This window comes from Spermophilus citellus, assembly GCF_964194105.1.
Source record: "Spermophilus citellus genome assembly, chromosome: 7".
Taxonomy (NCBI): Eukaryota; Metazoa; Chordata; class Mammalia; order Rodentia; family Sciuridae; genus Spermophilus; species Spermophilus citellus.
In genome coordinates, this window is record NC_138188.1 from 162450988 (window position 1) to 162464499 (window position 13512).

Here is a 13512-nt window from a genome sequence, read left to right on the forward strand (position 1 = left end):
TGGTAAAACATCTTCATGGTGGGCATTTCCCGATTCTTTAATATTCCATCCTCTGCAATAATTCATTTCCCCCCCACTTGTGGCTGTTCCACGGGTGATTTTCCATTCCAATCACGGGTAGTGAGCGTCTCTGTGAGCACAGCCCAGCGATCCCCAGGAGAAGGGGCTGGTGGGGCTGGTGAAGTCCCACTCATGACTTCTGAGCTGTATTGTGGAGCTGTGTGAAGGGTGCCTTTCTGAGTCTGATGTACCACTTTGATTTGACGCTGTTTTCTCCTGCCAGTTTGCAGTGATAGGGTAAGAGAATACTTTGCACTTGGTGGGGGGACACAGATTTGGGTTTGCAATGCATTTTCTGGGTAACAATGAGATGGAACTCAGCGATGAGACTGGAGATGTTGGCCGCTCACCTTTCCTAAAAGATGCCATCTGCTTGGAGCAAGAATAGTCTGTGACATGCAGGAGCCCCCAGGGAAACAGCGGTAGCAGGCGGGCATTGATGAGCAGGCATAAGGGACTGCTCCCAGCAGATGCTCCCTCTGAAGCCATTGCCATCACCAGCAGCACAGGGGACAGAAGGCCTTTTCTTGGGGCCCAGGCGACGCAGGCCCTTAGTGCCCCTCCAAAGACTCAGACTGCTGCGTTGGAAGCCCTGGGTCCTGCGTGGCCCCTGCCCCCAAGGATGCCCATGACCCTGGGGCTGGCCCTGCTGGCTTTGGCCAGTGCGGTGGGTCTGAGCCAGGCCAGCAGCTTTACAGGTGAGGCATCTGGGCTCAGCGTGGGTGATTCTTGAGGAAGGGGCTCCTTGGGAGAGGGTCTCATAAGGATGGCACCTATGGGGACACCGTGTCTTCTATGAGGGGTGGACCTGCTCCTGGATGGCCAAGCTGCATAAGTAGGGGAGCACCCTGCAAGCTTCCAGAAAGAGGACTCCTTCAGTGCCAGTGTGCCTCTGGGGGTCCCGGGGATCCCTGGGGTTAAAATGTGGATTCAGAGCTGGCAGGGGGCAGGGTGGGGCCGGAAACTGCATTTATGTGGGTGATGAAGGTGTGGTAGATCCTGGGACCCAGTTGGGGACAGCAAGCTCTTAGAGATTATCCTGGACCTCGGGGTATTGAAGTCCTTGGTCATAGGTCAGGACCCAGGAACCAGAGATGTTAGGGCTCGCCCTTCGCCACCCAGCTCCTAAGTGCAGAATTACTGCCATGGAGTGAGGGGTGGGTGAAGGCACTGGCAGGAGCCTCAGGAGACACAGGGTTTGTAGAGCTGCAGGGCTGGGGTGTAGCTCAGGGCAGAGTTCACAATTAGCACACTGGGTTCCATGCCCAGTACCGCAAACAAACAGAAACTCGAGGATTTCTGAAACCACAGATTGCAAGATATTGAGATTCCAAGCTTTAAAATTATTTCCTCTTAAAACTCTCTCGCTCAGTTGGGAGTCTAAAGAGACCCATGCTGTCTCCAAATCAACTACAGCTTCCCTGCAGACAGGAGCGGGCACGTGTGTGTGTGTGTGTGTGTGTGTGTGTGTGTGTGCACGCGCGCGTGCATGGTGAGAGTGAGAGCCTGTGAACGTGTGCGAGTGTGTGCACATGTATGGGCTTGTGTAAGCATGTGCATGTGCACACACATGTGCCGGCTGGAGGGCCCTCCTGGCCATTAGCTGGGACCCATAAAGAGCAGGTGGAACCAGGGGGCTCCCTAAACACCACATACTGTGGCCTCGGTGGACATCTCCCCTTAGTTGAAGGTGAAACCCTCTATAGCCACCTGATGCTGGGCACCTGGGGCTTCGTCCTGCTCAGCATGGCCACCAATTTGAGCCCGGGTTCGTTCTGCCACTCTCTCACCCTCTCCTAGTCATATCTGAGCTTTTGGCCAACCCCCGCCCCACGACCCCAACTTCTCCTGTCCCATCCCATGTCACCAAGGCTCTGTGCTCTCCAGAGCAGACTGGACCTACATTTAGCAGAGGAGCAACCAGGTTGCCCCCGACCCACAGAGTCCCCTGAGGAGGGCGACTGGGATGCAGCATCCCCCAGGAAGGTGGCAGCTTGTCCTCTGTGACTGGAGAGGCTTGTTCTCCGCCCTGGGGCTCCACCCAGAATAAGGCTGCACCCCTTCCATCAGCCAGTCCACGGCTGGCTCTGTCCAGTTTCTTACTGGTTCTCACTATCTGCATGTTTGTGAGTCACCCAAAAGTCCAGGGCAGGTGTCTTCAGAGGTGCCATCCTGGGGTGGGGACAAAGGCAGTTGCTCTTCTTAGGATTATTTCTGCCCCTGTCTATGAGTTCCTCCCAGCAACCCACCACGTTGCTCTTGGAGGGAAATAAGTGGTGGCATTGGCCCTACCTGCAGGCTGTAGTCTAGTGGGGCGGAGAGCTTTAGGCTGAGCATCCGAAGATGTGGCCCCGGCCAGCTACTCCTTCAGCCCATACCTGAGTCCAGCACACAGAGCCCCTGCTGTGTGCTATGGGAATTGAGGGGAGCCCCATCTCCAGTTAGGGTCACCTCTTGAGCTTTTGGGAGTTAGCACCTGAACATATTTTGGAGGAACACAATCCTCCCCAAGCAGCTTCAGTGACATGAGGTGACAGAGGCTCCCTGGGAAGAGAGGAAGCCCCAGGAGCCACCTGAGGGGAGACAATGACAAAGGGGCAGAGGGCTGGCAGATGTCACCTGTGCCTAAGTCTCAAGAACAGAGTACTCATATTGACAAAGGATCAACGGGCGTCACGTAGGAGCCAGGCTCCAGGGCAGAGATGCTCAGGGCCTGACGGGGTCAGCGGGAGGCTCCATCTAGAACAGGGTGACGTGCCCTCCGTCCTCCATGACAATAGTGACAGTTGCAGTGAGCTTCATCATCTGTGCACCTTTCACATGTGGCTACATATTTGTTATTTATCTTATTGGATTTTATTGCACAAAAGTTGTCACTGTCTTCTGCCTGGCCCGAGCAGTCCCCTGGTAGGAGGGAGTCACTGCCTATCCGTGTCCCACATGCCCAGCCTGAGGCTCACGAGTCAGGTGTGCACGAGATTCTACACTGCAGAACCAGAAACATGCAGTAGACAACGGGACGGGACCTCCTGGTTCTGCTCCTTCAGCATCTTCACTGTCGGAGCCCTGGCTGCGGGAGGTGGGAGTGGCCCGGGTGGCGGCTCACTCTAAGGAGGGATTTTTAGCCTGCAGACAGGTGTTGATGCACCATTCCTTTCAGTTTGGTGCAAACCCCATGACTCTCGGTGCACAGAGGCCAAGGCTGTGGTTGGGCAGGTGGCGGGACATGAGCGGCCCTAGTGTGGCGATCCTATCCGCTGGCTGTGGCAGAGGTGGCCATCCATGTAACCCACGTTGATCTGACACTTTGGTCCCACCTCTTTGCCCACTCCCTCATAGAAAAAGGCCTGTCCTTGCTGAGCTACCAGCTGTGCAGCTACCTGGAGACCCGAAGCGTCCCGAGAGTGGAGGCTGTCCAGACTTCCCACGTTGTCCACACATCCTGCGGGGGCTGGATCCCATGGAGGTGGTGCCCCAAGACTGTTTACAGGACACAGTACCTGACGGTGGAGGTCCCCGAGTCCAGGAACGTGACCGACTGCTGCAAGGGCTACGAGCAGCTCGGCCTCTACTGCGTCCTGTGTGAGTCCAGGGTGCAGGGTGGTGGCAGGGGCAGAGAGGGAGTCTCTGGGACTGTCATGTGCCTGCTGTCAGCACTGAACTGTTTAGGTCTTGTGCATTAGGGTCATCTGAAGGGGGTCACAGGCCCCACCCCCAGAGCTCCAAGTCTGTGGGTCATGATGAAAGGCAAGAGTTGGCCTTCCCGGCCTGTTCCCAGGTGGTATAGAGGCTCACCCAGGGCCCAGGAGCTGTAGACCTGCCCGAGCTCGGAGGCTGTGCAGGCTCCTCCCCAGCCGCACAGTCTTCTCCTTTTGAAGGTCATGGTTAGGTGATGTGAGTTCCAGCTCATGTCCTAGCCTGAACCCTATGGTGGGCCGGAGGGCCAGGCCTCCCCCATCACTGCCCAGAGGCCACGTCCTCCTGCCTCCACCCTGCAGTGTGAAGCTGCTGCTGTGAGCAGAGGTGGCTGTTGCCAAGGCGACCAGTGTGGCTGCCAGGGCCACAGTGGGGCCAGGCAGGGTCAGATGACCTCTTCCGGGAGGGAGTGTGAGAGGCAGGGTGCGTGGGTGGTGCTGCTTGCTCTGAGTCAGGATCAGATCAGAGTGAGCCTCCGTACAGTCAGAAGGTCCTCTCCCGCCCTGGGGAGGGCAAGTGGGAAGGGGTGCCGGCTAGGTGTCAGCAGGGCCACCCAGGACATGAGGGCAGCAGCCCAGGGCAGAAAGCACTAGCTGTGGGGGCCCCAAGAAGGGCCCCAAGGGACCAATTCCTGTGGCCCAGGCCAGTATGCCAGCAGGCTGGGAGCCCCCCAGTTCCCCAGTGCAACATCATCAAGGATGGGTGGGGGACACTTCCCCATTGTCCTGTTCAGAGGGCCAGGTGTAGAGAGGGCTGAAGGTTCTGGACTGATGCCTGTTAAACAGGAGCCTGACGAGCGCCACCGCCATCAGCCTCCTCTGCAGAAGAAAGAGGGCCAGCTGACTCAGGGCCAGCACCGGGCAGCGACAGGCTGTCCCTGTCCATTCACTAAGTGATGGGGTCTAAGGAGTCCCTTTGTGCCCAGACCCCAGCCCCATTTCCATGTTCCTGTCTCCAGGGCTCGTGGGCAACTGTGGCCAGCCAGTCCCACCACAGTTGCTCCTGCACCACCTCCCGGGGCTGGGGTCACCTTGCGTTCCCAGCCTGTTGCTGCGAAGGCCTTGTGGCTCAGAGCGTCATGGCATGGAGCTCGTGATCTGGCCATTGAAGGCTGGCACAGGCCTGCCCCGTCCCATCTCAGTGTGACAGCTACACTTCTTCTGACTTGTTATTGCTATCAGGACTAGTGAGGTGACACAGCTGGAGGGAGGGAGGCCGATCCTCAGCCCCTTCCCACCTCCAGCCCTGCCTAGGGCACCTGCGGCTCTGCTCTGCTCCACACGCTAATCCCCATGGAAGAGAAGACTGGCAGCTGGTGGCCCTCCCCACCACCTGCCCCCACCTTCCCTCAGCAAACCAGCATCTAGAAGGGCCTCTTGTGGGGCCTTGGCCCCTTTTAAGAGCATCAGGACCTTTAATTAGGGACTCACCAGGGTGAGGAAGGGTACAGTGTTCTAGTTAGAGAGTCTCAGGTGAGCACAGTGCTGCTCTGGGGAGCTGCAGGTGACCCTGTGGCAGGTGCAGGCAGGGTGAGGCAGGTAAGGGATGGCTGGGGGAGAGGGAGAGACGTGCTGTGAGGCAGGACAATTCATGGTCCCCTTGATTCCTGGAAGTGCTACTCTAGTAGTAGGGGACCCGGAGAGGCAGACAGGACCCTGGAAAGAAAGGAGAGGAAATGGGCATTGGTCAGTGGTGTTGGAGGGTCAGGCCAGATAGGAGATCCTTGCTCCTGTCACTCAGGAATAGCTCTGCCTGGTGTGAACCCAGCCAGAGAGAGGCCAGGGACCTGACCAGGACTGGCAGCTAGTGGGCAGGCTGGGGATGGGGCCCCAAGTCTCTGACCTCACACCATCGTTTTCTGGTTCACCAAGCTGCACTTGCTGTTGGGGAGCATTTGAGGTCAGTGGCCATGTGATGGTGGGAGGGGAACATTTCAGGGCACCAAGGACACTGGGCTCTCCCTCGGGAAGGTCCTGGCTGGTGCCAGGGCTTGTCATATAGCATAACCCATGGGGCCGCCGTGGCTCCCTCTCTCTGTGAGGGACCATCGTAAGCACTGATCTCTACCCAGCTCTTGTTCAAAGGCAGGCCCTGGCGGCCTGAGGCTGCCGGTGGGCACCACATCTACACCATGGATGTGGATGGGCAGCCCAGCCTTGCCCAGCGTTCTGGGTCACTCCATGACTGTTTTGTGAATGCCCATTTGTAGCCACCCATGGTGGGTTGGCCGTGTAGAGCTCGAGCAGCCCAGCCAAGACCCGCAGCTCGGGTTTGCACAGGATGAAGCTGGTGCAGAGCTGGACCCCACGGGTGGACGGTGGGAGGGACAAAGAAGCCCAAAGACATTTTTTCCTCTGGCAAAGCCTCTTGCCCTGGTGCCTTTGCATCAGTACCTTGTCCCCAGGCGGCAGCAAAACGCCACTTTCCCTTTTCTTCTCTTCCCTGGAAGCCGGCATCCAAAAAGTCATCAGCACATGGGACGCGACCTCCCTGAGTGCCTCTTCCACCTGTGGGCCCAGCACTGCTGGGAAATGATAAGTCACACTTTTTGATTTAAACTTTAAAAAAATGGAATAACAAAAATGAATGCACGGCCATTGGCCATTCATCAAAAATGAATGCACAAATAATTTGGAAGCACAGTCAGAAATTACCCCAAAGCCCGCCACCCGAGAATAACCCCAGTTAGATTTCTTCTGGTCTATATCCAGGGAGGGCGTCTTATGGAGGATGGTGGCCCCAGACAGGGATTTCTGAAGAACACCCTCACCCCTGGCCAGGCCGCCCAGGCGTCTTCATGTCAATAAGTATTATCTACTGCCTGACTCAATGGCTCCCGCACACCACCTCCATGGACGTAGCAGTGCTTCTTATGCACTGCTTAACATTTAGTTGTTCCCAATGTTTTTATTATCATAAGTAATGCTGAAAATCATAAGGGACACACACTGTTCCCCACAGAAGGATCACTATCAGGGTATCTCCTGAGAAGTGGGACCAAGCGTCTTGCCAAAGCTCACCATGTCTAGGGACTCCTGGCTTCTGCACGGCTCACTGTATGGGTTCAACACCTGGGCAAGCTCCCCTCCTGGGGCAAGCCAGGGCCCCATTGGGTCAGGAGGCCCCGTAACTCCCATCCCTCCCTGATGATGGCCAGGGCCCTGGAGGAACAAGGCAGGAAAGGATGCTACCACAGGGCAGTGGGCTCCGCAGCCCCTGGGATGTGGCTGCCTGGATGGAAATCGCAGCATCATCTCGCTGAGTCAGGACTACCTGGGCTGCCGGGTGCCCGGTTTCATGGTTTGCCTTGAGTTAGGGAAGGAGAAGGAGATTCTTGACTTCTGACCAAGTTGGAGTCATTGGTGTTTCTCTGATGGCACTGGGTGAGCCACCAGTGGAGGCAGGGAGGGGATTCCCAGTAGTCAAACGGAGGCGCAGAGCCTGGACTGAAATACCGCTGTCTTGATCAGGTGGCCGAGGCTGGAAGCCAGTTTTGGGGGGTGGGCTGTATTTTCTTTAAATTTAAATAAACATGTTAGCTTGGGACAGTTTAAGGTTGATGGAAGTGGGGCAAAGAAGGCACATAGTTCCCTGCCACGCCTCTGAGCTTCCTCGTGTCACTGGGATGGTTTATCCCAGTCGAGGGTCCGGGCATGGGACTCCATGTTTGCCTGGATTGGTCGCCCACCTTGCCTCGCCTCTCTTCTGTCCCAGGAGCCCACCTCACACTCAGCCCTGGCGTCTTTTGTCCTTGAGGCCCTTGCCACTCACCGCAGGGATGAAGCAGGGAGCCGGCTCTCCCTCCTTGGCCTGTGCAGACAGCCATTTCTTTTTTCCTTTTTTTTTAATATTTATTTTTCAGTTTTCGGTGGACACAACATCTTTATTTATTTATTTTTTATGTGGTGCTGAGGATCGAATCCAGTGCCTCGCGCATGCCAGGTGAGCGCGCTACCACTTGAGGCACAACCCCAGCCCCCAGACATTCATTTCTTATGCCCCAGAGCCATGGCTGGCCTGGCCCTCTCTCTGGGACCTGGAGACATTAGTGCAGTCACCTGGATGCCGAGGACACCAAGGTACAGCCAAGGACGACTCAGAAAGCAGGGAGTTACTTCAGCCATTTGAATCCCACAGCAAGAAGCGGCTACAGCAGCTTCCTGGGTACAGAGAGCCAGGTGACCCCCATACATTAAGAGCTTCAGCTGCCCTGCTCTGCCTTGGCAGACACAGCCACCCTCAGAGAGGTGTTCCCAACAGAAGAGAGGAACAGGGTCTTCTGTTCTGTAGAACATCTGTGGGGCCCCAGGAGAATGGGCCTGGGCCACAGCCCCTCGAGGCCTCCCTTAGGCTTGGCCCATCGCCTGCCTCCCACCTTCAGGGGGACAGCCGCAGAGCCTGGTTACCAGTGGGACTCGCAGAGCTTCGCAGCCCTGGAGGGGCTCATGACAGTCCTGTGGGCCACTGGAGAAGACACGCACCTTCTGGTGCCTCCAGGCTTGAGCCGTGTGGGCTGGGGCAGCACTGCAGGGGGCATGGCCCCTGCCCCGGCTGCTGGGTGGGAGGCCGAGCCCCCAGCCTCCTGGCACTGACACTGCCTCTCTCCTGCCTTCTGCTGCCCTCCCGCTGCCCTTTTCCTCCTCGGGCTCCCATCTCAGTTTTACTCCTCCTGGATATGAGACGGTGCCCCCCAGCCTGGCCCACCTTCCGGGCTGGCTGGGGAGGTCTGTCCCGCTGCATGTCCAGCTCTCCTGGACCTCAGTGCGTGCTCCACTGTCTCCCTGCAGCGTCTCCTGGAGCTCAGCCCCTGGGCTCCAGATTCTCCTCTCCTCCCTCTCCTGCTTTCCTGTGGCTGGAACGCCATCTCCCTGGACTCCTGGCCCTTGCTAGGACCCTGAGAAGCCCACCATGGCCGCCCCACCCCATTACTGAGCTCCTGGTCACTAGGATCACCAGTCCTTGCAGGTGGCTCCCTCTGTCCCTGGCCTCACATCACCTGTGTCCCCACAGCAGCTCCCTCCGTCCTGACGATCCCACGTCTGCCAGGAGTGACTCCCAGGCCATGTTCACAGCACACACTGTGCCAACAGGCCCTGGGCTCTGCAGCCACCAGCCTCAGCTGACCCTCACGTTGATGGGGTGGGGTGTGCACTGCTAGGTGCGTCTCCACACAGGTGTCCAGTAACTTGTCAGACTTCACCTGGACAAGGCTGGACTCTGAGGTCCTGGCCACTCTTCCTGCAGCATCCCCAGCTGAGGACCAGAGACAGGTGGGTGCCCAGGTCCACAGCCTTGGAGGCTCCCTGAAGCTCCTCTTTCTCTTGCACCCCACCTTCTGCCCTGTCTGTTGGCACATCCTGGAGATGCTTGTAGCTGATAACTCCAATCTGACTCCTCACCTTCTCTGCCACCTGGCCTCCACATCCCTCCTGAATCATCATGACAGGCTTCCTCCCTTCTGAGGATGCTCCCAAGCAGGCAGAAGGGCCACCACAATGTGGACCAGACCAGCACGTGCCCTGTGCCCCCGGGAAGCAGGAGGACAAAGGGAAGGTGCAGCACACAGGGGCTATTTCACGGTATTGGCCATAAGCGGAGAAGTTGGCTGTTGGATCTCCAGGCACCTCAGGTTTTCGCTAAAGCCAGGCAGCTCCAGCCTCCAGGGCAAACTGAGGGTCACAGGAGATAGGGTACAGAGCAGGCCAGAGTAATTAGAGGGACTGGGGGTACCAATAGTGTCCCCATCATCACTAGATGGCTCAAATCTCCAGGACCCCCACTCATGCACAGGGTCTCTGCCCCCGCTGAGCCTCCTGCCCAGCCACAGACAGACCCTCTGAGGGTCCAACACTCCCTCGCCTCCTGGTGACGGGGCTGGAGTCACTCTACCGGGCTCCATTGGCTTGCCAGACGGAGGCATTGCATCTCCCTCCAGAGCCTTCCCTGACAAACCCCCCCCCCCCCGCCTACCTTATCCCAGGCTCTGCTCCTATGTGACCTTCTGTAGGTTCACTGCAGATTCCGTCCCCCTGGAACACAGTCTCAAGGGTAGATTGTCTGGGGCCACAGCTAGGCCAGGCACTGAGCACCATGCCTGGCCACAGTAAGTGCTCGGTAGATGTTCAGTGGCTGAATGAGCGAGCGAGTGGAGCAATCGGGAGAGGAAGCCATATGGGGTCCTGGAAGAGGGTGTAGAGCCACCGTCCCTGGACCTCCACCAAATCTGCCCTGGCAGCCCTATGGCCAGGCAACGGTAGAACCAACAGGGCTAGAGGTGGTCCCAGGCTCACAGCCTGGAACCTCTGGGAACTATAGGAGGGGCTCAGCTCTGCATGCAGCACCCACAGCTCACCAAGGGCTTTCTTTTTTTTGAGATTCCAGATCCATTAATTGTCTCCGTTCTCCTTTCCCCTTAGCCCTGAATCGGTCTGGGGAGTTTGCATCAAGACCTGGTGTCTGCCCAACAGCAGGGCCACAACTACCCACCTCACAGTGCAGCTCGGACACTGAGTGCCCTGGGCTTCAGAAGTGCTGTCCCTGGTCAGGGGGTCACCACTGTGTGGCTCCCACACCTCACGGTAGGGCTGCTAGGAGGAGGGTCTCACGAGGAGGGGTGGTGGGTAGGCACCTAGCAGCAGCAGCCCCAGTGCAGGCAGGGTGGGCTCCTCCCCAGATCTGTTTGCTGGAGCGCTGGGCAGAGCTGGGCTCTCGGTGCCCTGGAGTGGCGAGGCACTCCTGTCGGGCAGAGACCCAGGTCTCCTGGCAGCTGCAGGTGGGCTCCTGCATGGGAAGCTAGGGCTGGATGCTCAGCAGATGTTTCAGCAACCCAACACCAAGAGCAGGTGCTGACTGGCCACGTCTGCTGGTCTGGAAAGTTCTGTCCTAACCACAGGTTATACCTAGAAGCATGGGTGGGCCAGTGTTCAGAGTTAGGGAAACATGTGAAATAAATGTATATAAGAATCACATAGGATATATAGTCATATGAGTAAGTATATAGCCATAAAGGAATAGTATAAACAGTATCAAGTATTATTAAATACTTTGTGTTCACTATACCATTCAACGATATATTGTGGTATTTATAGTATGGTTTACATACAGTATTATATAGTATATTATGTAATATATAATTATGTATTATGCTGGTTGATATTAATAGTATAAATAGAATCCACAAAATCATGGCCCAGTGTATAATAACCCAATACATCAGTGCAACATTATACTAGCGAGGATGGCAGCATACACTTGCATCCTGCGTCTCTTTTCAAATTCCAGTGCTTTGGCTCCCAGGCCTTCTGACCTGTCAGCCCCTCACAGGTTGGGGCCAGTGGTCTTCATGGCCAACGGGAGGGAGAGGAACTGTGGGCAGGTGATTTAGGGAGGGAGGGGCGGGCAAAGGTTGGCCTCCTGCCTTCTGGCCTTCCGTCTTCACCCTGCCTGTTTAGTCAGCTATTGTGATGCTATGAGTTAAAGACTTGACCAGAATAGCTGCAAAGAAGGAAAAGTTTATTTAGGGGCTCACGGTTTCAGAGGTCTCAGTCCATAGAAGGCCAGCTCCATTCCTTCGGCTTGAGGTGAGCCAGGACACCATGGCAGAAGAGTGGGGCAGAGGGAAGCAACTCACATGATGATCAGAAACAGAGAGAAAGTCTCCACTGGTCAGATACAGACTATATACCCCAAAGACACGCCCCCAATGCCCACCCCCTCCAGCCACACCCACCTGCCTCCAGCCACCGCTCAGATTCCCATCAGGAATCTATTCACTGATTAGTTTAAGGCTCTTGCAACCTAATCATTTCCCCTCTGAACCCTCTTGTATTGTCTTATGTGTGAGCTTTTGGGGGACACCTCACATACAAACCCCAACACCACCCCACAGTGGCCTCTGGTGTCCAGCCCTGCCCTGGTCCTAACTCACTGGCATTCACCCTCCAGATGCAGGTGCAGCTCCAGAGAGGAGCCGGGTGAGCTGGTACAACGTGACCATGCTGGTGAAGGTGGACTTTGAGGACCTGCAGCATGTGGACCCCGGGCTGCAGAACCACACGCGCCTTCTGTGCTCCTTGGTGGGTGGTAGGTGGAGAGGAGCTGAGGGCGGGACAGGGAGGGGGACGTCTCATGAGTGGTTCCCAAATGACTGGCTCTGAACCAGACTGGAATTCTCAGTTTAAAGATACCAGCTTCAAGCTGGGCATCGTGGTGCATGCCTGTAACCCCAATGGCTCGGGAGGCTGAGGCAGGAGGATCACAAGATGAAAGCCAGCCTCAGCAACTTAGTGAGGCCCTAAGTAACTACGTGAGACCTAAATAAAAATAAAATAAAGGGCTGGGGATGTGGCTCAATGGTTAAGTACTCCTGGGTTCAATCCCTGGTACCCAAAACAACAACAACAACAACAACAACAACAAATTACCAGCTTCGGAGAGATACAACCCACCTGCCATCAAAGGTCTATCGAGAAGCAAAAGGCGTCCCACCTTTCTAGGGGCTGGAAGCCCAAAATCAGAGTGTTGGGGATCCGGTTCCCTCTGGGCACTGCAAGGGCTCCAGGCCCCTCCTGGGCTGTGTGGCGTCCTCTCTGTGTTCCTCGGCACCGCCTTCCCTCTGTGTCTGGCTCTGGGCTCAAGTTTCCACTGTTGATGAGGCCACCAGGATTACGGGATGGGGCCTGCCCTGATGAGCTCACCTTCACAAGTGACATCTTCAGCAAAACCATCTCCAGATAAGGGCAAAGTCAGGGGCCAGGGGTGCAAGTTGGAGGGCACCATTCAGCCCACCACCACTGCTGTTGCGAAGGCCGTGAGTCCTGCCGCAGCGCTCTCTGTGGAGCAGAACGGGGGATGTGTGTGCCTGTGGTTCCAGCTCCTCCCACCTCGGGCTCCTTGTCGGGCTGAAGAGGATGTCTCTCTGATGCTCTGATTCCAGGTCACCAGTGCCTTGCAGCTGCTGGACCCCACTGTGCACTACCTGAGCTCAGCCAGACAGGACCCCTCCACCACACTGTCATGGCTGCTGCTGGGTCTGCCTCAGCTGCTGCCGGTGGCCAAGGTCTCCTCTATGCTGAATGACATTGTGAAGCGTGTTTATGAAGTGGTCAGCATCCAGGTGCAAGGTTGGTCTCCTTGCCCTAGTGGCCCAAATACAGGCTACCTAAGGTCAGAGCCAGGCCTGCACACTGGCAGACAGGGATCCCCATGCCCAGTGTGTTCCTCCTGCCGGGGTGGTGGTGGGCGGTGGTGGGTGGTGGTGGGTGGTGGTAGGCGGTGGTGGGTGGTGGGGCCCATCTGAACTCCTTCTGCCTAAGCCAAGGTTAAACTCAGGTCCCAAGCACAGGTTCTGAGACCTTCCCTCCCCTCTCTCCTCCAAGCCTTCCTCCTCCCTGGGAGGCTTCTCCTTCCGTCCAGGGGCCCCCGAGTGCAAAGCCTAGAGCACACTCCAGGAGTGTGCTCCTCCAGTTCTTGGGCTCCTAAGTCTCCCTCTGGCCTCCTTCCCACCTTCGACAAGGACGTCTTTCCCCCAGGAGGCTCTATCAGCAGAATTTGTGCACAGTTGAATTTTCACTTGCTGAGGCCCTCAGCTGTGGCCTTGATTCCAGGATAAATGACAGGGTGCTTTTTAGTTGATGACAGAGGTTGGCAAAGTGTTTTCCTGAAAAGGGACACAGAGTCAATATTTTTGGCCTCGTGGGCCACATGGTCTCTGTCTCAGCTGCCCAGCTCTGGCCCTACAGCATGAGCAGCCGCCAT

General features: G+C 56.7%; 1 protein-coding gene across 1 annotated transcript in view; it reads left to right on the forward strand.

Annotated features, from left to right (window-relative positions):
* Nucleotides 1–682: 682 nt before the first annotated feature.
* UMODL1 (uromodulin like 1) overlaps nucleotides 683–13512 on the forward strand; it is a gene marked incomplete at its 5' end in the record, with an annotated part of 53855 nt that continues 41025 nt past the window's right edge. Inside the window, 5 exons of the mRNA XM_081301993.1 lie at nucleotides 683–758; nucleotides 3400–3642; nucleotides 10173–10334; nucleotides 11701–11831; nucleotides 12692–12878. Coding sequence (XP_081158119.1) covers nucleotides 683–758; nucleotides 3400–3642; nucleotides 10173–10334; nucleotides 11701–11831; nucleotides 12692–12878 — 799 coding nt within the window. The remainder of the gene's footprint in view (nucleotides 759–3399; nucleotides 3643–10172; nucleotides 10335–11700; nucleotides 11832–12691; nucleotides 12879–13512) is intronic.